At 37.1% G+C, this 23,317-nt stretch overlaps 1 protein-coding gene across 3 annotated transcripts; it reads left to right on the top strand.

Annotated features, from left to right (window-relative positions):
• The first annotated feature begins 759 nt into the window (after positions 1-759).
• Positions 760-17,805, top strand: LOC104896322 (uncharacterized). 3 transcript variants are annotated; one of them, XM_048647504.2, is made up of 13 exons: positions 760-1,044; positions 1,147-1,286; positions 5,386-5,500; positions 6,743-6,824; positions 6,896-6,966; positions 7,076-7,117; positions 10,496-10,620; positions 12,093-12,180; positions 13,508-13,577; positions 13,660-13,847; positions 13,916-14,021; positions 15,498-15,584; positions 17,212-17,805. In XM_048647504.2, exons 1-13 carry the CDS (start codon positions 938-940, stop codon positions 17,311-17,313), a joined length of 1,323 nt encoding a protein of 440 aa, XP_048503461.1. In that variant the 5' UTR covers positions 760-937; the 3' UTR covers positions 17,314-17,805. The 3 variants fall into 3 exon arrangements, with proteins under 3 accessions (XP_048503461.1, XP_048503460.1, XP_010681362.1); XM_048647503.2 differs by having other exon boundaries at positions 761-1,044; positions 12,087-12,180; positions 13,663-13,847; XM_010683060.4 differs by having other exon boundaries at positions 762-1,044; positions 12,087-12,180.
• The last annotated feature ends 5,512 nt before the right edge of the window (positions 17,806-23,317 follow it).

The raw sequence follows: 23,317 nt of genomic DNA, 5'->3' as shown, positions 1-23,317 counted from the left end.
TGGGGGAATGGAAAACCCTTGACCATCACCTTTGACCACCCAACCTTATAAACAACCACCTCCACCACCCCACTTCTATCACCCCACCTACCTCTGTCAACCCAACCCAACCCTACCCCTACCTTCACCACCGCACCTACCTTCACCACCGCACCCACCACAGCCACTGCCACAACACCCATAAAACCAAAGTTTACCCAAACTCGCCACCACAACCACTGCCACAACAACCACCTAGCCCCTCCCCCAAAAACCACCCGCAACCCATGAAAAACCACCCAAAACCTCCCGAAACCAACCCCTTCCCACCAGAAAAGCACCCCAGACCACCGATGTCCCACCCCTACCATTCGACGACCCACCCCAACCCATCGATGACCCACCCAGACCCACGAAAAAAAACCCCGACTGCACCATGGATCTGTTTCGTTGCCGGAGAGAGAGAGGGAGGCGACGCGGAAAGTAGCCGGCGAGAGTTGGTTGCCACCGGAGAAGAGAGATGGCTGTCAAAAGAAGAAGAGAGGGGAGGGGTTTTTTTTAAAACCCTTTCCCTTGTTTTTACTACCAAACATGTGTTTTAATTGAGGGGTTTTTGATTCCGTTCCCCTCCTAACCCATACTTGATTCCTTTCCCTTTCCCCTCTTCTAACCAAACGCCCCCTAAATCTAAGGGTTTGGCTTTCCATTCACCCTTTTTCCCTTTCTTATACCCTTTCCTTTTCCCCTTGGTGAACCAAACGCCCCTAAGTAAATAACTAACATATTCAGCCGGTGATTCATGTACAACGCGCGCTCTTCCCTATAAACCCCGAAATTAGGGTTTAAGCTCCAAGTCTCCAACATTACATAACCATATACTGAGATATTTCATTGATTCACAATCTCTGCGTTTAACTTAACTTATAATTAATTTAAGCAAGAAAATAATACAATTATCATGGAGGACTCAAATCGAAGCTCACGATTGACATGGGAAGGTTGCAGTGTCTTACTTGACATCAACGATGGCGAACGTCTTGTTTTTGCTCGCCTTTCTGCTGCTGCGTAAGTATCTCAATGCATTCTCAAAAATTATCTCTCCTCGAGTCAGTACATTTTGATTCATCAATTCTTTAGCAAGCTTAAATTATTGAGTAAATTTTGCAGGACTTTGAAGATTGGCAAGACAAATTTTTCTTTACAGCCACTTGTTGGTTGCCCTTTTGGCTCGTTGTTTCGGGTTGAAAATGGGAAAGATAAACCCTACCTATCTCGCGCTCTTCCCACAGAAGAACGAGGAGGAGAAGGTATTATGTTCATGCTTTGATGTACTACCTCCGTCTTTATTAGTTTATCCGTATTCCTTTTTGGGAAGTTCTAATATTAGTTTACCTATTTCTTTTGTTTTTATTTTTGGAATGGAACAAGTAACCTTTCATCACACCTACATTCAACTTTAACATAAAATATTAATTTCTTTTTCTTTCTATATCCCATAATAATCCGTCTTGTGTGGACCTGATTCACATTAAATATAGTGCGGATTAGGCCTAGACACGTGCCCTACTACAAACTAGTCACTCCCGCTTTCCAAAATCCGCGTGATTTTCTCTCTCTTCAATAAGATTATCTCGCCCTAAAATTTTAACAAAAACAATTTTTCAGAACAAACATACACTATATCATTTTAAAACACACTATATCATGTCAAAATACACTATGATGTCAAACACTATAACGATCAATTATGATAATTTTGTGTAATATACAAATAAGCTACACTATAACATTTCAAAATATGTCAAAACCCACTATATCATGCAACACTGTCATGTCAAAAAACACAGCAAAACACTATCATGTCAAAATACACTACATCATTTCAAAATACACTATATCATGTCAATATACATTATAACATGCAACACTATCATGACAAAAAACTTAGCAAAACACTATGATTTTAAAATACACTAAATCATTTTTAAAATACACTATAACATGCAACACTGAACGCGGCAAAAACGGAAAGTTGTAATCATTAAAACTCACGTGAGATGGATAAGGTGTACACTAAGTTAGTGTGCACCGGGTTCATATTAGTTTTTTTAATCCCATAAAGAAACGGGTTAACTAATAAAGACCAAAGGGAGTACTTCATTATTTTATGCAAATTGTATTTACTTTAATGTCTTACCAATTTGAAATTTCTTATCATTGCTTGTGTGATTTTATTTTTTAAACCAATGATGGATGCATAATTGTATTCTTTGATAATTGATCATTATAATTGCTGTTGAAATTAGTTGTAATCGTTTTGGTGTCTCGTCTAGGTCTTACTATATTATTGGGCCGGTTAATGTGGGATTAGGGTGATTCACAAACTCTTTGTGTTGGATATGTGTTGAAGATCGTTGGAGAAACGAGTAGATGATTAAGAGTGTTGAGACGCGACGAGCTAAGCAACAGTACAGTGCAAGCCATAAGCCACGGGAAGGCCGTAATGTTGCTAAAGAAGCTACGGGCAGGCTGTGGTGTTTATACTGGGTGCATAGCTAAGTAAGGCCACGACCTTGCTGCGATGCTCCCTGGTTAGATCGTGTCGCGTTGTTTTCACATCCTTGACAATTAAAAGCAACACTTTTTGTCTGCGTCAATCAAACCACACCTAGTGCTTTCCTATCTAACATTACCCAATTTTTATCTTTCATTGCGGAAGGCTTCTTTTCCAATAGAGGTTGTTACATGTCTTTGTGGTACAAATAATCCTCAATCTGCATCCTCCATAAACCAAAATTTTTACCATCGAATTTATCGATCTTCACCCTCCCATCATTCATTATACTTATTCAACACGATCTAGCCGCACAACAATTCAACCTAGCTCTGATGATTAGTCAATTGCCTTTGTGAAAATTACCTTTGATGATTTGGTAAAAAACTTTGATTTTGTTGTCCTCTATACCAAAGAGGGGGAGATTGTTGTTGCTAGTAATTTCGCACGGAAGGAAGCATACAAGTTGGATGATGTTAGGGATTTGGTGTCGAGTGAGATTATTCGACATAAGGATTCCCTGGAGTCCGGTGGAGCATATAAAGTTGAGGGTAGAGGGAGGAGACAACATGGGAGATCTAAGCGAGGGAAGTCAAGGGACAAGTGGAAGAGTTGGTAAGGCGGAAACGGAAGGTTAGGAATGCGGCGAGAAAGTTCACTATAGAAGACAATGTCACGATTCTTCCAAAGACACTAATAAGGGGAAGAAGGAGGATAAGATAGAAGAAAATGATGCTTCGACGAACTCTATAACATAGTATGTTTCTGATGCTTTTGTGATAAGCAATGCACAGAGATCAATTGGTTCATGGATCTTGAATTCGGGTTCTTCATTCCTTCTTCACCCTGCAAGGAGTTGTTTCAAAATCTGAAATTTGAGAAATTTGGGAAAGTGCATCTTCCAGATGATAGACCGTTGGAGGTTACAGTCAAGGGAGATGTGAGCATGAAGCTTGCAAGTGGGGACATGTTTGAGTTGAAGGATGTCAAATCCATCCTTGATTTGAAGAAAATTTTGATATCAATTATTCAACTTAGACAAGTCCGGCTACAAAGGTAGTGTTCAAGTGTGGTTCTTGGAAAGTTGCTAAAGGTGCTATGGTAGTAGCTCGAGGTGCAAGCAGTGGAACAATATACTCCATGGGGAACACAACAAAGGTAGCTAAGAAAATGATGAAGAAAACTTCACAAGAAGTGTCGTTCGTCAAAAGTCTGTATAGAGTAGGCATGTGAAGAAGAACCGTGGGGGGAAAGTCGGTGTCTATTCGACCAAAGTGGATCTTGGAACTGTTGGATATAATGCAAATGGAAGTTGTGGTATTAGACTAAAAGAGGGCCATGCTGTATGAAGCTTTTAAGTTACAAAGTGTATTCCAGTGTGTTTTAAACGTGCTTTAAATGTGTTGTAACAGTTTCTTATTTTTCTCCCTCAAATTTGATTTCTTTCCTTAAACACAGAGAGCTTTTATGGATTAATTTTCTGGTTTAATTTGACAGATTTCTCTCCTAAAGTCTCTTTTCAGTTACGGCTTGTTTTATCATCTTCTTCCTCTCTTCTTTTCTGATTTTTGAGCATTATTACGAGTTCTTGATTTCCCCTATTTGAGTGCACATTAAGGGGAATAGCTGTGTGAAATCTTGTGGGGAAACGCCACTTCTGATTGCACCATAGTCGGGGTGATTTTTGGTTGTATGACAGTGTTTCTTACACACCACAACTTCATTATCACATTAATCTTTTTGGCCTACATTGTTATCCATCTACTGTTTTTGCAGAGACATATTTAATACAAAAATGAACAAGGTGAAGAAGGCACACATGAGTCTGGTGCGTGAGAAAAAGAGCCTAAAAAAGGATGTTTTGTTCGGGTGGGAGCATTGTTGGGATGTTCTTAGAATTATGAAAAGTCCTTATGGTTTGTGTTGTGATGATGGACACTCGAGGTCAATTGAAACCTCGGTGTTGCTTCCTATGTGAGTAGGAAGTGGTTTTACACTAGGTGATGTATGGAGAGTGATGATGATAAGTTGAGATTGTGGTGACATATTTATTGGGGGCATGTTCTTCATTCATATGGATCTTTAAGGTGAGAGATTGTTGGATATGTGTTGAAGATCGTTGGAGAAATGAGCAGATGATACGAGAGTGTTTAGTGTGTGTGTTGTGACACGACAAGCCAAGCAACACTAGAGTGCAAGCCACCCACATGCCGTGGTGTTGCTAGCGAAGCCACGGGCAGGCCATGGCGTTTACTTTGAGAGGAAGGCCACGACTAGCTACGTAATTTTACGTGTTTTTGTACTCCGATTGAATTTCCTATTCTATTAGCTTTTCCTTTTAACCCTTAGTATAAATATGCTTGATGGCGTTTATAAATTATATGCTAAGTGAGATTGTTAGATCTAGAGAGACTAGAGAAGCCTAGAGAAAGGTTAGAGTTTAGAGAGATTAAGAAATTTTCCTTGTATCATGATCTCATATTCAAAGTCCTGGTGCAGTATTCGTGGTTTTCTCCCTATTCAAGAGTGTCCACGTTAAATCTTCTTGTGTTTTTTTTTTTTGCTTTAATTTTTTTTATTCCTTTGTATGTCATGTTTTATTTTTTGATTTGTTAACGTCTACGATATGTATTTCGGACACTTTGATATCTGCTTATTGATAGGTACTTTATATTCAAAGAAATGTGGTCTGTGGTTATCATTCGTATGAGATGTTACGCCTTGAGAATGTCGTTGGGCATACTTGAATTTTTCGATGTCATCTATGGAGCTTCTCTTATGGATTTGTAGCTTGTTTCTTCATTTTGTAAGTTGTCAGTGTTTTACTGTTTCCTTTTTTCTTGTCATCGCAGGTAATGATATTGAGGAGAAAAATGTAACAGGTGAAGAACCAAAAGATAACAGAGCATTAGTTGATAACAATACTGCTCAAAGTCTTACTGGAGATGACATAGATGAAATGCGAAGGTTAGACTGTTTCACAATTTCCAACCTGGAGACAATTTGACTATAGTGAAGAAAACCATGGTGTAGATAATCATACTGTTTTTTCTTGTTTGACTGTGTCGGCTTTATTGTTTAATGTGCTTATATTTGAAGGAACTTCAGTAGCCTAGTATCCCTACTCCCTAGGGAGTTTGTTCTGTTGCACAGAGATTCTCACAGGCTGCATTGACGGTGTTCTACGTTGGGCATCTTCAATGATGTATAATTTAGGTAATAGTTGGGGTGGTAGTCCTGGCGGATTGAATGCTTTATAGATGCTGAGAATAAAAGTGATTTTGATCTGAATTCTGAAGATATATGTTGTCTATGTGTGCGCTCATATACTACCATAAAATCCCACAATGTTAAAACTTAAAAGTAAAACTTCTTTGCATTGGTCAAATGAGTAGTTTTTGTAGTATCTTGCATTATATAGTGAGAAGAGAGCTAGGTTTGGAGAAGCGATAAAGTTGTGTTCCCCACAACTCTGCTCTCTTATACTCTCTTGCTGTCTTGCAGAGCACCTGCATTCAAGTAGAGCTAGCAGTAGCCAGTACTGCGGTACTGGACTTGGCTGATCCCTCAAGAAGGGTTCTGAACATGGGTGTTTAAATATGAGTGATCTGTCAATAGTTGTTGACCTAAGAGGAGTGTTTGATTTCTTTCTATTGCATCCATGGTAAAGGGTTTCCTTAGTTTCATGTGACAACTTCTGTTATGGCTTCGAAAGTTATAGCGTTACTGTTACATGGAACTCAAAGTTGGAGTTCTGAAAGGGCTGGTCTCGTTAGTTGCATCTGAGAGGGATGCAGATAGCTTTTGTTTGTTTTTATATAATATACTTCAAGGATCACACCCAAGTATCCTTGTGTTTTTGGGGGGTTGGATATGTGTTATACATGGGTATGACGACATTATTGAAGTACAGTGCATTATTACAATTGTAACTTCCATTGGCGTGTTCAAATCTTCTTTAGACACCCATTTCCGGTTGTTATATGGTTAATACTTGTAATTGCTTCACTTTTGCTTTTGTAGGAGTTGATATTCATCGCACATTACAGGCTTCCAGCAAACAACTTCTTCATGCTAGCTTCATTTTATTTATTTTTATATATATTTTACTGTTTAAACTCAGACCTGAAGTTTATAGCTTTCAGCAGCAACTCTTTCATAAGTTATTAATTATGATGGAAATGTCTGAACAATATTCATCTGGTGCAGTCAGGGTGCAACAGGTGACCAAATCGTGGAAGCTTTAATTGCCAATAGCACTACTTTTGAGAAGAAGACATCTTTCTCACAGGTTCTTTTTACAATTTTGAAATAGACGATTGTCCTAAGAAGAAAAATGTGCTAATTATTTGTCAACTGCAGGAGAAGTATAGGCTTCGTAAGCAAAAAAAATATGCTCCTAAAGTGCTTGTTAGGCGTCCTTTTGTTAGAAGGTGGGCGTTAAAGTTGTGTTACTTTTAGGCTACTCTTGTTTGTTGGAGATATTGATTTTGAGTCTTACAAGTGACAGGGATTTGACTTTTTTCTGGTACTTGCTTTCAGCATATGCGATGCATATTTCAGAAAGTATCCTGCTAAAATTGGGTAATGTCATTACTTCTTGATCTTAATTTCTCTTTATTGTAAAATTTGCATGCGTCTCGTCTGCTCGATGCCTCGATCCTTCGTGTGCTGTTGGATATGTGCTAATCACTCTTTGTGTCACAATAACGAATAAGTACTTGCTGGAGCAGTACCAGTTTTTTGTAATTTTAACCTGTCTTGTGGTGCCATCTCTGATCGCGCACTGAATATACGGGCCGTGACCCATAATGTCCTCATGTGAATATGGGAGTTCTTGTTTGCTTTCCTTTACCATTGTCAGTCGAGTATATTTTTTTGTGTGCCCCGGCATCAAGAATTTGTTGTGTCTTTTGTTTACATACTTCCTCCGTATCATAATATTTGCAACACTTTCTATTTCGGGATGTTTCAAAATATTTGCAACACTTTTTTTTCTTTCCTTTTTTAGTAAGTTTAGGAGGGTGAAATTGCTTAAATACCCTTACTTTATAAAATAATTATTGATTACATACTCTAATCTAAAACAATTAAACTACCTAATCTTTCCCCTAACTACTCCATCATCTTCCACACACAACTATTCTTTCACCCAACGACCCCCACCCCACCACAAAACCCAACTACCCACCACCTCCACTATCTCTCCCTCCTTATGCCCTTTTTCTCTTCCCTCAAGGCTCAGACCCTCGATGCCACTCTCTCTCCTCCCACACGCCACTCACTCTCCTCCCTTACACCACTCTCTCTCCTCCCTCACTTTGCGAAGTCGAGCCTGCGTCCACCACCACTACGACGACGATCGTTGTGAAGACGAAGTCGAACAAATCTAAGCACGGACGAAGTCGGACAGAATCCACGACCACTGCGACGACCGCTGCGAAGCACCTGCGAAGACGAATGTGAAGACGAAGTCGAACAAATCTAAGCACTGACGAAGTCGAACAGAATCCACCACCACTGTGAAGACGAACGCGACCTTTCTCCTTTATCTCTCCTTCAATCTCCTTCTTCTTCCTTCGTCTTTGATCTATTTTTGGTTAGATCTGTAATGTGGTTAGATCTTTCTATAATTTGGTTAGATTAGATCTTTTTTTTTGAATATAAGAACATAGAAGATGAAGATCTTGGTGAATTTTTGTAAATTTTTGTGAATTTTCGTGAAATGGAAGATGGTGGTGGCGGGGTGGTTGTGGTGGTGCATCTGATGGTGGTGTCGGGATAGTTGTGGCGGTGGTGTTTATGGGGTGGTTGTGGCAGTGGTGTTGGCAAGGTGGTTGTGGTGGTGGTGTTGGCAGGGTGGTTCTGGTGGTGGCGGCTGGCGGTGGTTGGGTTGTGATCGTGGATCTTAGGTGTTCAAATAATGTATTTAAAATATTATTAGTTAGTCTAGTTACATACCTCTTCCCATCTAATTGTGTACTAAGAAAAATTGCCACGGAGTCCGCAATTTGAAAAGTGTTGCAAATATTATGGTATGGAGGAAGTATATTTTTAAGATGATAGAAATTATGGATAACTAAATGTTGCTGTTAGCCTGCTTATATATTTTTTTGGCTTGAATATTCATTATATGTCAAAGCCTAAGATCTAACTTTCTGTATGTATTAGCTTATCCAGTGGTTTGCCATCGAGACCCTCACCACCCCGTATCTGAAATTTGACAAATTAAGATGAACGTCTTTTTGGGTTGGGCGGTTGGGGGGGGGGGGTGTGAGGTGTTCGAAGTTAGCGTGTGTCATCCATTAAAAGTGGGTTATGCTGAATCAGTGATAAAGTGCAGATGGTTTACACTTGCTCCCCAAAATAACGGACTTGGTACTGAAAATATATTGGTGAGGAACTTAGAATACTCTAGTGGTTGTTTTATTAAATGAAGTGTAACTTTCTAGGAAGTTCCCATTCCAATCAAGTTCCATTAAATGTGAGTATGTGACATATCAAAAGTTGTTTCTTTGAGCATGAGAAGTTCCACTTCCCATCGGAAATTCTACTCAGGACAACTTCACTGGTTTTCGCTTCCCATATTTTTTTTATGTGAACTACACAAGCACTAAGTGCTCTGGTGGACATAAAAAATCATGAGAAATAGAAGTTCCTTGGAAGTGGAAGAATGTGAAGTTGTTTGGCTGGCATATATAAAGGTAGTTGTACTTCATATAAAATGGATGAAGTTCTTTAATCCATACTTAGATCCTCTTGAGTAAGTGGAACTTCGCATGATTAACCAAACAACTTTTTGCAGTTCCTAGGTAATGGAACTACATGGGAAAAACATCTTCCTAGGAGATCTTATTTCATATGTTGAACAAACATCCTCTATAGTCTATAATTAGTACTTACTTCTCTGTTCATTTCTGTACTTCCTCTTGTAGTCTTGTTTTCTTTGATCTTTTATGTTTCTTTTCTCTCTCACTTTGGATGAGGGTGGATTTCAGGACTTCTCCAATTTTCTCGTATTTCATCCCTGAGCATCTGCTTTCTCCTGCTTTTGTTTTTCTTCCTTGCTTTTCTTCTTTTCATTTTGGTTTTCTCAGCTTCACTTGTCAAATAAATTATGTCGCCGATGAAAATTGCAGAATTTCTGAGATTTGCTTTTGTTATTTACCTTCCCTTTTCCTGATTTTGGGTAGGGAGGAAACTAAAATTTGTTTGATATTGAAGTTGTAAATTATGGAAGACAATTGGCAGGATGACTTTTGAAGTTAATAGGAAGGTGGTTCGTGGCATGAGTAATAGCAAGGTAGTCATGGGGTAGACTGTAGTGCACTCCGGTTACCTGAATCAAGTCAAACACCCAGACAACTATTCGAACCCAGTATGGTAATTGGTAACCAAGAATGAAGATTATGAGATGAAAGGTAGAGAAATATGGAAGAAATGACATGACAGCTAGAGGAAGATGGTGTAGTATTAGTATTGCAAACAAACGAGAAATAACAAAATAGTATGAGCTTTTGAGAGACTCGCTCTCTCCCAGCCAAGTTCCCACAATTTCCCGTACCCCTCTCATTGCTCTCTTCCCTTATTACACCACTCAGATTCTTTTTAACCAACTCTGACACGCCCACTAACCCACTAACTGATTTGTGATGCACTCCCAAATTACCCTTCTTGTGTTGCCTCTTGTAAGTAAGCAGCTGTGGTGTGTGATTCATCACACAGACAAGTAGCAATAGAAAAGAAAATGCAGCAAATTGCTGCTTGTTATAGTTCTAAACTCAGTCATATTCAGCACTATATATATAGCTCAACACCTCTGCCTTTTTTGAACTATAGCTTTCTAGTATATCTAGGCTCCTTCATATTATCTTGTCTGCTTATGTGAAGCCCTTCCATTGTGTGGTGATGCAACTGAGCAAGAATATCTTACAGATTAACTTACCCTGTCTCATATAACAGTTGCTTGCGATCAGATGCTTTATCTCTGTTGCTTTCGATGGCCAATGTTACGGCATACTCAGATGTTCTGGTGTTAGATATGGTTGGTGGGATGGTCACTGGAGCTGTGGCCGAACGTTTAGGAGGTAGATCTCTGATTTTTAATATCAAGTTAATTCTGCTGTTCTCCTTTAAATTCCAAGGATGTTTTGTTCTGCACCTGATCTGTTTTTGTGTATACATCCTGTTGCATTGAACATGACTGTACATAACTTGGTAATGAGCCAATTTCATACTCACGCACACACTCTCTCAGGTTCTATTCTCTCTTTATTTGTGATATTTGTGTAGTGGAGCCATATGAGTCATTTTTTAGCATCATTTATGTCTTGAGTCTGTAGTTGAGTAGTTTAGAGGGTCATAATTTTTTTTGTCTCTAGTTCTTTTTTCCCCTAGGTGTTTTGTGAGTTTGGGAATGAGGGGATGGTACCTTTTGTTCCTAGCTCTCTTTTTGTAGGCAGGAAAGGCCCCTTCATATAGATAGTTGCTCCACTTGTGCTTGTTGTTCCGTGAAAGTTTCCTATCTCTAAAGACATGTTTAAGAAAGTAATATTGTTTTGCGATTCTTCATCGACTTGCACATAAAATGCTTCAGTTTTTCTACTGTACACCAAAGACTTTCTAAATTAAAGGCGCTTGATCCATTTTGGTACTTAGTCTAATCAATACATATATTGCTACATCTGTTAACGGCACATCTTAGTTGATATTATGTTAATAAATAAGGATTTTTTTTTATGTCGCCTATGATTGCTTTAGGGGGATATGAATGTGTCTATGAAGGTTAAATACGGTCTTTTGAAGGCTAGAGCTGAAATGAGTACAATAGATTGAAAACTGTGCATGATTCAGATTCGGACAACAATATCTCTTTGAGTACTTATCTTTTGAAGGTTAAACCGCTTAGAGGTGACCCTAGGTTCCAAGAGTTTTGCAACAAGTGGTCATATAAGTGAAAAGGACAAGTAGAGAGAGAGATAAGAGCCTCTAAAGCTGAGCTGTCTTAGTAAGATCAATGCGCAGCCTGACCTGTGGACTAGTGTGTGGCTGACACTAGACAATAGACCCTGAAGACTAGACACTTTGTGAATCAAATCATGTTCTTATTGCTGCTTTATATCGCGTGATGAGCCTTGACTTTCAATGTTATCAATGGTCAAGATTAAAAGATCATCATGGTTTGTGTATGGTTAATATGCGTCCCTGTGATTAGCGGTTAGCTTAGAGTTATAGAAGTAAGAAATTTGCATGGTTAGATGAAAACTGGAGCCTTGTGCTGGGGAAGAGTGTAACAACTTATAATCTAAGTTTATATCTCCTTTTATTTATGGACAGTATCAACACAAAAGCCCTTAATTTGTCATCTTTGTGGTGAAATATGTTTGGATATATTATTGAAATCCTACACTATGGCCTCACTTGGACCTCAAAGGCACAAATATACTGTGAGAGAACTCAAAATTTGACATTTCTGCTATGAAGAAGGAATTATACTTGCAAAGTAAAACCTGCGTTCTTTGCGTTTGTTGTTTACAGTTATCTTTCTGACCAGGTACAGGGTATGTTTGCAATGTGAATCTGGGTGTTACACCATATCCTATGGATATAGTAAGGATCTTCAATTTCAACAATGACATATGCAAACGGTAATTGTACTTGTGTTTTTATTCATTAATGGCAAATTTTTGACATCATTTTTCACTGTTTCAAATAGTTATGTTGAATACATATGCAAACGGTAAATGTACATGTTTTTTTATCATTAGTGGGAAATGATTTGATATCCAAAATTTCCTTGTTTACAAAGTAGTAGTTAGCTTAGAATTACATCTTATGGGTATTTATGAGAAGCTTAGTTTTAAAAAAGCGCGCCCAAGGCGCGCCTAGGTGCCACATGAGTAGAGGCGCGGGTCAAAACTCATCTGACAAGCCAGGCGAAGCGCACAACGATAAGCAATCTGAGGGGCGCGCTTTTTGCTGCCTTTGTGAGAGGTGCAGGGCGCACCACCTTGTCGCCTTTAGTAGAGAGGCACACAAGAAGGGGGGAGAGTGTAGATCTAAGTTAAAAAGTTAAAATAAAAAAAATTGAATTTGAACTTACTGTGGTTTTAATTAACAGTTCTGAGCAAAATCCCTTTGTTAATTGCAATAAATTTCATCAAATTGAACCCTATTTAAAAAACCCTAATTTGGGAGGAAAACCCTAATTCTATATTGGGTGGCAATTGATGATTACCAACTCGCTGGAGGTGACAGAGGGTGCCGGCGAGCCATCCACCACCAGTCCTGTTCTGACCCATCTCCGGTGGCGGTTGTCGGCAAGCAAGCTTCGGGTCGGTCCTTTCTCTCTCCCCTTCGATGTTCTCTTTTTCTCCTGCTTTCTGTTTTCGATCTTCTCCATCTCTTCTTTTCTTCGATCTTTTCTGTTTGTTCTTTACTTCTTCTGCTTTCTTGAATCTTCTCTGTTTCTGTCTTTTCTTATGCTTTTTTCGATGTTTTCTCTCTCTATGTTTTCTGTTTTCTTAAACGTTCTTTGCTACTTTGTCTTTCTCTGTGGGCTTCTCTTTGGAAGGCTGCCAACCTTTTCTTTTTCCCCTTTTTTCTTTTCAGAAGGCTACAATTTTTTATACTATATTAATTCTGTTTTTAACCCCATATTAGTTTTAGTTTTTTGACAGAAATAATTTCTAGAAAAAATAAAATAATTATTATAGAAAATAATAAAACCATAAAAGCAAAATAATAATACTAAAAAAATGGGCCTTGCCTACAGGATGCTGCGCCTTCTCCTTGCGCCTCGGTGCGCTTTGTGCCTTTTTGCTCCTTTAATACTAAGATGAGAAGTCATCTAACTTGTAGATTTTTTTCTTTCTGTGGATGGTAACTTGTAGGTTTCTCATAAGTTATTGTATGCATTTACTTTGGTTCACATGCCAAGTGCCTTGAAGCATATTAAATTCATTGCACATTCAGGATAGTCCGTTGTTGTCTTAATGATCTATGCTCCCGTCAAAATGGAGGCGACGCACAAGTGCAGAACATGGTAGATTCTGCAGCTCTGGCGTCATAAATTTCTTATTACCAGCAGCAGAATCTCCTTACGAAATTACCACTCATGTTTTCAGCAGGCAACTGATTCAGCCAATGAACTAGATGTTGTGGATGAAGAAGCTTCTCTGAAGGAAAATAGGACATCAGATGATGCTTTGAGCAAAACAGCTAATCGTGACCCCACAACCTGCAAACCAATAAAAGCAGGAGAAGTTGCTTCAGAAGAGCTTATTAATTCATGGAAGGAAAAGGGTTTCTCTAGGTACTTTTAACACTTGTCATTGATAAGTTTTTTTTATATGGGTTAACTATATTTGGTTTTGTTTGCAGCTTAATAATTGCTGCACAAGAGCTGGATGTAGGGAGCCTAATACAAAAATTGCTACCTCATTTGTCATACTCAGCCTCTTTCGCAATATACCACCAATATCTTCAGGTCTCCCTGTCTTAAAGTCTCTGTCTCATGTTGCAAGATTTTCCCCCATAATGATATAAGGGTGATTTTGTGTTTGTCAATGATTCTGCTACTTGTGCTTGTATATATAGGACCAGCTTCCCTTTTCTGGAGTCATATCATATAGATTCGCAGAGTATTTGCATTATGTATTCTGTTTCTACACTAGGATGGATTGATTATTCTTAGATAATATGTTTTCAACACTCATGCTGTTATGTAATTAGTCAGTATATCTGCTAGCCACTGGTTTCATGCATGAGGGTGAAATATAATTCCTTTCCAGATGCACACATACATTGACATCATAACATGTCCATGGAGTAGAATAGTTGGACATGAGGAACTTGGGTTGTTTCTTTATTCTCAAGAAAGAACAGAAGTTCCAAGTGTTTAGCTGCCTTGCACTTGGTAATTTGATTATGTAAGCTCACTCTATTTTTGGTGACTGAGACTTTCTCAGTTGGTAGCTGTGTTTGCAAGCCAAATATGGCATGTCATTGTTGTGCTGCTCGAAAACTAGATTTTCAATAAATTTGGATTGTTGATACACTTAATAGCTAACATAAGGGAGAGAAGAGGATTTTTTTTTTTTTTTTTGAAAAATTATCACCAAGCCACCACCTTAAGGTCACAGCTGAGGGGAAGTGGTCTAAATTTATATAAAATTCTGGAAGTATCCGTAGACATTGCATGTACAATTCTCTGCATCTTTAAGCATATCTAACACATCCCTAATGTGATCAACATTGCTAATAGGCATAACTGTAGAAGTTCAGTTGTAAAATCTAATTCATGGAAACTTAGAAGCTACTTTAAAGTTGCAAATTAGAAGTCCTAAGCCTTGATTATTGAGGGAACAACAGGGACGATTTGAAGACGACCCTTGTAAGATATTCAACACCATCAAAGGAAAAATCTAGATGTTATTGTTTCTGTAGTGTGGGTGTCATTCTAATGATAAATTGTTGTATGCAGATTTACACTGACTATCTTTTAATTAATCTGAAGTTTGTATTATCACAAAACTTATGTTTGAAACTTGATATTCTCTAGCTTTTGTACGGGAAATAATCCATGTATTTGAGAGTTCTCTTAGGAATTGGAAGTTCTCTTAGGAATTGGAAGTCTTCTGGCCTTCTGTTTCTCGCATTGTAAGTCAGGGTAGACTTCATTGCACAGAATCCTGTGCAAAGAATCTATAGTATGTTTGATATCAAAGAATAAGTCGTATGTTTGGTATCTTGTCACATGTTAAATGTCTCATAACGGGTTTTCAGTGTTCAAGCATGTTCAAAGATAGTAAGTAAATTATTGTTCATACAAGAAGCTTTGTACTTGATCTGGATCTGAATAGATGATTAATCAGTTTATTATTAATTCCTTTTCTCTTCAATTTTTGTAAACCACTGGCCATTGCATATCCAATATGTTTACGTGTTACTTTTCTGAATGCAGCCACTGGCAGCGTGCATGCACAATTTGCAAAGAGAGAAAATGGCAATTGGAATGCAAATCTCGGAACCCTGGCTCCGGGAATATCAGGTTACGCATCCCTTTTTTTCATTATTCCTCTTTCGTTCTTTCACATATTATTAATGTATTTTCTCTTGTTTAAACCCTAAGATTAAATTAACTCTACATAAGAATAGCTGTTCCACTTTCCTCTTCTATTACCTTAAGTACCTGTGTCCATTTCTAGGACAAGATTGTTGTGTCCAAAATTTTGACCTTTGACATGTCTGTCATTTAAATATGTGTATACGTTGGGCACCAATTCCTGTGTCTGAGCAACATAGGAAAATAGTATATGTAAGTCTGGACTATAGTCGTTCTTCCATAGTAAGTCCCAAGTTTTGAATATCTCACAGCATACCAAACTTTATTTCATTTTTACAACAATAGTCCTGGCAGGTCATTTACCTACTACATCAGGTAAAACTGGATCACTTGACCATCATTTCAACAACCCCCTTACCTTTTTTTTATTACCTTTGCTTGACTTTGTATTTCTATCCCTTGACAATTCTCCCAGCACCATTAATGTTTCGCCAAAAGCTTCATCCCTTCAAACTCTGCATAGCCACCATCAACCAACCAGGAGGATTAACAAAGAGGCAAAAGAAAAAGAAGATTGAAATTAGCATCCCCACGCACAATTCTCCCTATTATTGTTCACACCCTTTCCATGTTTTCTTCCAAACTGTAAATCCTCCCTAAATTGACTCTTCAATGGCTTTAATAGCTTATTCTACTACGAACTCTCTAAAAACTCCAAATTGTAGTTTTTGCCCCTATCAGATCACTGACCATATGATACACCAAAACAGAAGCCATCTTTAATGGAATTTTCAGAGTTTAATATCTTGTTTCTTGCAAAATTTTGATAATCACCGACCATTTTTTGGGTTCTGAAAAAACCCATAAATTAAAATGAAAGATATGGTATGATTAAGATGATGTGAGGATCGATAGTAAAAACTGAAGTTATATGATTGAGAGGAATTGATTATTATTACTATGTATTATAAGAGAGAAGGAAGAAATATAAGGAGATGAAAGACAATAATGGAAAGACGGTAAAGTTGAGATTTAAGATAATATTACCCATGGAAGATGATCACAACTACTCATCAAAAGACATGGCGACACGATTTCAATGTCCTAAATAAGTAAATATCCCCAATGGCCCAATAGAACCTATTCTGCCATTGTCCCGAGAACTTAGCCTTTTACTTTTGAATTATGCTAGTTTGGATGATGGGAGAATAGAGTTAGGACATGGGATGGGACATGGTGGGATATGCTGTGGATGCCTGGATGGTAATGGGTGAAAGGGTAGGAGGACTAGCAGTAGCTGGAAAAGAGGGAAGAAATTAAGAAGATGACAGTGGAGTTCCAGCAGCTCATAGATTCTTTTTGAAAAAAGCAAAAAAGAAATTTAACAGTCTCAGCCCATAACCAGTCAAGTAGGATCAAGCGTGTAAACTGTATCATAAAGTTTGGCCTGTTATGAGATATTCCATAGTTGGGACTTGGGACCTTTTATGGCAAGACGCCAATAGTTGGGATCGTTCTTTTCAATTTTTCCTTTTTTAATTTCAGATAGATGGGGTATATCATGACTTATTGTATGGGCATTACTAAATTAAGTCGAATATCAATGACGCAGGTACTGCCATCGAGAACACATCCACATATGCAGATGAGTGCATTTGGTGGATACATTCTCAGTGGGACTAAGATTTGTACAAGTGAGTCTAATGTGCAATGATGCTGCTAGGGCAGGTTTTGAGATAGATTATTATGTTGTCTTACCTCCAAAGCCACTGCTTAGACGGCTTCCTTGTTTGTTTTGATCGTGTTTTTTAGAGCGTGTACTTTTTTTTTATTTAACTTGAGCTCCATCTATGTATAATATATCCATTACTCCCCAACAGAAAAAAAGGCAATCTGGGTTTGAGTGGAATAACAAAGGATGTTCAGGAACACCATTTTTATTAGAGATACATTTTGTCATTTGTATCAATTGGATGTTTATAAAGTTTGTGATCACAACTATCAAACTTTACGCGTCCTTGGACAGAGAGATTTTTTTTTTCCTTTTTTTAATTAAATTTTTGTTTTCGGACAGAAGTTAGGAAGAATTTATAGAAACTAGGTCGTCAAGGCTCACAAAGTCACAGTACATTGTATTTGTATGTTTGTTCTTTTGACAGGGGTATGTATGTTAAATACTGCATTGTTAATAACTTATTTATGCTCATCTACGGGCCATTGAACTTAATTGTCCATATTAGAGCTAAGTCAGTCTATTGTATGCTATGTTCATACCAAGGATAATGTTCCAAGATTACAATAAATTTTGCAAACTTATATCCAAAGATGGAACGATCTTTGACATGCTTGCTCCAACTTTTCTCTTCATTGTTTCTTTAATCTTCTTGCTCCGATACCCTTCGTTCTGAGCTCGTCCAATACACGACACATAATAAATTGATGTGCTTAATTAATCCCAAACTTCCGAAGTTTATAAGATTTCTTAAAATAATAATTTTGAAATGGATTTTCTGCCTAGAAATATTCACAATATTCCATTGGCAAAATCTTGGTCGCAATTTATAATGGTAAATTGCAGTTTTTGTTTGATTTGTGAACTGGAGGATAATGAATCAATTACATGCTAATGTAGATAAAAAAAAATCATTTATAATATTGAACTCTAGACTATTAAAGTAATCGGAATAACTATATATGGGCTTAAAGGGGTCTTAGTGATTATTTGTATAATCTTTATGACAACTTGTGCCTAATGTGCAAAGATGTGTAATAAGGGAACAATGCAAATCATCATGATCTTTATTTAGTAGTTGTACCACTTAATGATGAAACGTGCATTGCAAAAAACTGTTGATACTAATAGTCTTCCGCACTGGTGGAGTAAATAAAATCATTTTGTAAAATTTGTAAAGAAACATTGAGAAAAATCATAGTTTTCAAACACCTGGTCTATGTTGAATGTGTTCTTGTAAAAAATGTGGACTATGAAAATTACCATGAAATATCGCCTACTATTTGACCTTTCTTCTTTCTTATATAGGTTAAGAAAAAAAAACATCGATTACATATACATATATATACTTCCTCCGTTTTTTTTTAAATGTTACACTTTCTATTTTAGGAAGTTTTAAATTAGATGTTACACTTTTATTTTTGGTAATAACTTCTCTCTATCTCTCTCCTACCACATGTTCACATGGGACCCTTTTGTTTTTCATTCTCTCTATCTCTCTCCTCTCCAAAAATCACCTAGGAGTCCGTGATTTGAAAAGTGTAACATCTAATAAAAAACGGAGGAAGTATATATTTTCAAACTTCTCATGTTCAGCCATGTAATTGAAAAATTTGAAGCCCCCCCCCTTCCCTTTGAGTTTGACTCAGCAACAAAGGGTGGTCTGATAAGCCTGGGTTCCTGTATTCAACAACTACACCAGTGTAATGCATCTTCCATCTATTCACAATACATCTGTGTATTCTGCTGAAGATTCTAGCCTCTCCTTGACTCTTGTTGACCAAGAGTAAAAATAACCACATTGTCTAAGTTCATTCAACTCACTACTCTGGAGAAGCTCATTAAACTCTTTAGTTTCATGAGCAGACACAACTCTATCTTTTCAGCTCAACACAACATTAAAATCACCAAGTACATGCCATTCAATCTCAACAGTAGCATTGACCGCTTGTTTGGTTAGTGGTCATAAATGGTGTATTGCTAATGTATTGTAGTTAAATTTGTAAAGAGAAATTACATGTGATTACCCATGGTAATGCTATCTCATCCCATATATCCATTTTTCTCCTAAAATTTCATTACCGTCCATTACCACTTGTGAATGTGGTATTGGATGGTAATGAAAACTGGAAAATTGATGTTTTGTGATGAAATTTCATTACCATGGGTATTGATAGTAGAATTTCTTTACAAATCTATACTAAATTACATTACCATTACCACCATTTATAACCACTAACCAAATTTCATTACCATGGGTATTGGAAGTGGGAAGATCTTGTCTCCTTGTTTCGACAGGGTGTAAACCGTACACACTAGTATATTTGCATACGTTATAATACCACTATTTCTTATTTATGAAATAATCAAGGATTAATCGGTCAGCTTTACACATTACTTGAATAAAATAGCTGCTGGATTCCAAGAAACATAAATCCCCCTCCTAGTTCTAGGCTTCTAGCTAGCACCAAATTTCCTTGTAATGTTCTTCTTATTAGCTTCTTTGACTTTAGTTTCCAATAAAGGAAAACCATTAATATTATTACTACTAGTAAAGTCCTCTCACATTCCATGAGCTAATAATAATGTGAGAGATAGATGGAATGAACTTGCCCCCTCCACCCCAACTATACACGCACAAGGCACAATAACTCCTGGTTCTCCCATTTTAATTAGCTTGATTGACTCTATTTAACCCACCCTACACTTGGCAACTGGCAAGGAGCAAGTAGCTTGAGCCTTGAGGGGCTATGCTGTTCGTTGTCTGGTTCTACTTCTACAGAGCTGTTGTTGTGCGCAGTGCATTCATCAACATACAGTGCTACAGTACCGGTATAACTATCATGCTTCCTGTTCTACTACTCACTGTTTTAGGAATTAGGATCCCCAACAATTCAATAATCAATGGTATTATTACCCACAAAGGAACCACTCTCATAAGTCAGGATATCCTGATGGAAATTAAACATTCTTCTCTTCTGTTTCTTCCACATCAACATTTTCCACCAATAACAGTACGTATTTTCCACCACAGGATCATGGAGGATTAGAAGCAATCAATGGAACAGGCTATCTGCTGAAAACATACGATTCATAGCTGCAATAGCCTCCTGCATCTCCATAGAAACAAACCATCTTTGAGCTGGATTGAGGTGTAACACACACCTCCATTTCCATATATTGTTGACTAAGCCACGAGTAAAGTACATTGCTTTTCTGGTTAATTTTGAGCTTGACGACTCATCGGAGGATTAGACGACTGTGATTTCTTCTTAAGCCCCATGATTTCGTCGGAAATTGATAGCTTAAACTTTAAGCAACCGCCACCCCTCGAGCTCACCATGGGAGAGAAAACCCTAACCCTTTATATTATGCATTTTAAGTTAGAAAGATTATTATTTCAAAAGTGCAAGAAAGTGACTTCACAATTTTTCTTTTTGTGAGAAGACATGTTAAAACTTGCAACAACAATTCAAATTAAAACATTATGTTCATCATTCAAAATTCAAACATTTCTAGTTCAACAACAATACATAGCGTGATAGCGGACAATAAAGATACATTACAAATTATGAAACACAAAGTCTTAAAAAAGACGGTCTCATGTTAGTCTTAATATGAGACCTGACCAACCCAAGAGATATATATTTTTAGAAAACGGACCGCGCTTCACAAATTCTCACGATAATATTTTGACGAATTAGTTAATATTTTTGGCAAAATAGTTAATTATTTTAGCACAATAGTTTCGAGCTGGTAATCTTTATGTAGACTTCCATTGTTTTTTAGTTAACATATTCAATACATTAGTTAGTGTTGTTCTATAATTAGTTAAGATTAATTGAGCATTATTTTGATTTCTAATATAAACGAAGAAACAACTTTTTTACAAATCTAAAATGTCGAGTACAAAAGAGTAAAGACAACCTGAAATAATAACTTAAAACAACCAATTTCAGTTTGGTTCTTGAGCATTAATTATTGTACCAATTTCAGTTTGGTTCTTGGAATTTATTTTTTAGTCTTCGCAAAATGATTTCTTTCTTGCACTTCCTCTCTTGTTTTTAAACCATACGGGTACAAAATAACCAATGTAGTTGTACTTGATGAGCATCGTTCTTCTACGATTGATTTTGTAGTTAAGACTTTGTTTATAACTACAGTAGTATTTTCGTGGACTTCTTGGAGTGCCTTTCTTGCATCTTCATTATCTTGACTTTTGAGAATGAGATTGTAGAACTAATTTTCTCGCTGTTTCATATCGCCATGGGGTTACACTGGTTTATCTATTCATATCTCTTTTCCACACTTTCCTCTTTACATATCTAATCCACTTTTTGCACATATACTTATTTAGTATTTTTGTGATTGAACGCATGTGCATGATTCTCAAAGCATGAAAATACAACAATCCTAGCAGCATAACTATTACTTCATATTATTTAACTATTACGAATAAATTAATAACTAATAACACCATTAGTTATGTTTTTCAAATAAAAAGTTAAACTTTCAAATGCAAAAGTTAAGTTTTCGGTACCAAAAGTGATTTAATTCGTTTCTTCAAAGTTTTTGCAAGTGCAAGTTATCATCTAATAATGGACAGTATATATTACCCTTTGTAATAATTATGTGTCAAACTCTTCTTTCACTTCAAACATGATAAACATCTTATCAGGTCAAAAAACAAAATAAGTGTTTGTGGATATTGTCATTGCAAACTCGTGCTCAAATATTCTACTTACATCCAAATTAAACATCCAATGCAGGTTGTATGCAGAGAATGGAGGAGAAAACAATACAGGTTTTAGGGCGTCTCGATGGATTAGAGAAGAAAGAGAGAATGTTTTTATGTATGATACCAAAGTTATGGTCAATAAAATGCATTATAATATGGAATATATGATACAACTAATATAGTCCAGCGCTTAACTAATATACTTCAGTGCTTAAGTAATTCATCCAGAAGCAGTTTAAGGTTAGCATAACTAATAGGTACAAGCGCTTAACTAATCTTACTGTTTGTTTGATGCATGTGCGTGATGTCAGCATGACATCAGCGGTCTCACATTAACACTAACGTGAGACCATCTCTCCAAAAACGGACTCATTATGAAATCAAATCATAAAAATTCAGAATTGAATTAAACTCCAACGACTAAAAATTTATACATCACAAATCATGGCATTATAGAAACTAGAAAGTAAAATTAGCTTAAATTGCAAGACTTTAATAACGCAATAGCATCTGCCTACCCATTCTTGATCTTCCACTTATTTCTACAATCAAAAGATGAACAACTAGGAGCATACAAGCACCCACTTGCACGATTGGATACTATTTTTTGAAAGATTTGTCGAAACTGATCTTTTCTGTACCGCTTTTTGAGAGAAACTATCATTTATAATTTTTCCTAGCAACTTGACACCATACAATTTTAATTTTATGTTGTGAGAGACCACCTTACCGAATTTTTCGGCTTTGACCCACCAATTTGGTGTTGATCCAATTAAATTCCCATGTGCTCTACTCGTTTGTCAAAACCTTACACTCGTTTGTGGAAAAAATGGAGGGGAATGTTGGATAACACCCAATTGAACGCGAAGATTTTCTAATATGGTTCGTTGCGCTCGACCGGTGAGGGTTCACCCGACCCGCTCGGGCAAGACGAGTCATCTGTCTGGTCTGTTTCATTCGATTGGGCGATGGTCTGCTCGCCTGAGCGAGACGCGTTTTTCTTCTTCACCCAGTTTCTATAGAAGATATACTATAAGATATACGTATAGTACATATCTTAGTCAAATATTTCAGTTATTGTAATCTAGTATATATACAATATCATGTGTATCTTTAGGATATTATCTCTTAATTTGTATAGCATATTCTCTAGAATATTATTAGCATAATATCTTTATTTCCTCTATTCATTATCATAGTTGTTCTATAAATAGGTTGTAAACTCTTTCAATATATTTAAGCTTTCTC

Source organism: Beta vulgaris, chromosome 6 (assembly GCF_026745355.1).
Source record: "Beta vulgaris subsp. vulgaris cultivar EL10 chromosome 6, EL10.2, whole genome shotgun sequence".
NCBI classification, from domain to species: Eukaryota; Viridiplantae; Streptophyta; class Magnoliopsida; order Caryophyllales; family Amaranthaceae; genus Beta; species Beta vulgaris.
Note: the sequence above shows the minus strand (reverse complement) of the source record. Positions and strands in the feature narration are given on the sequence as shown.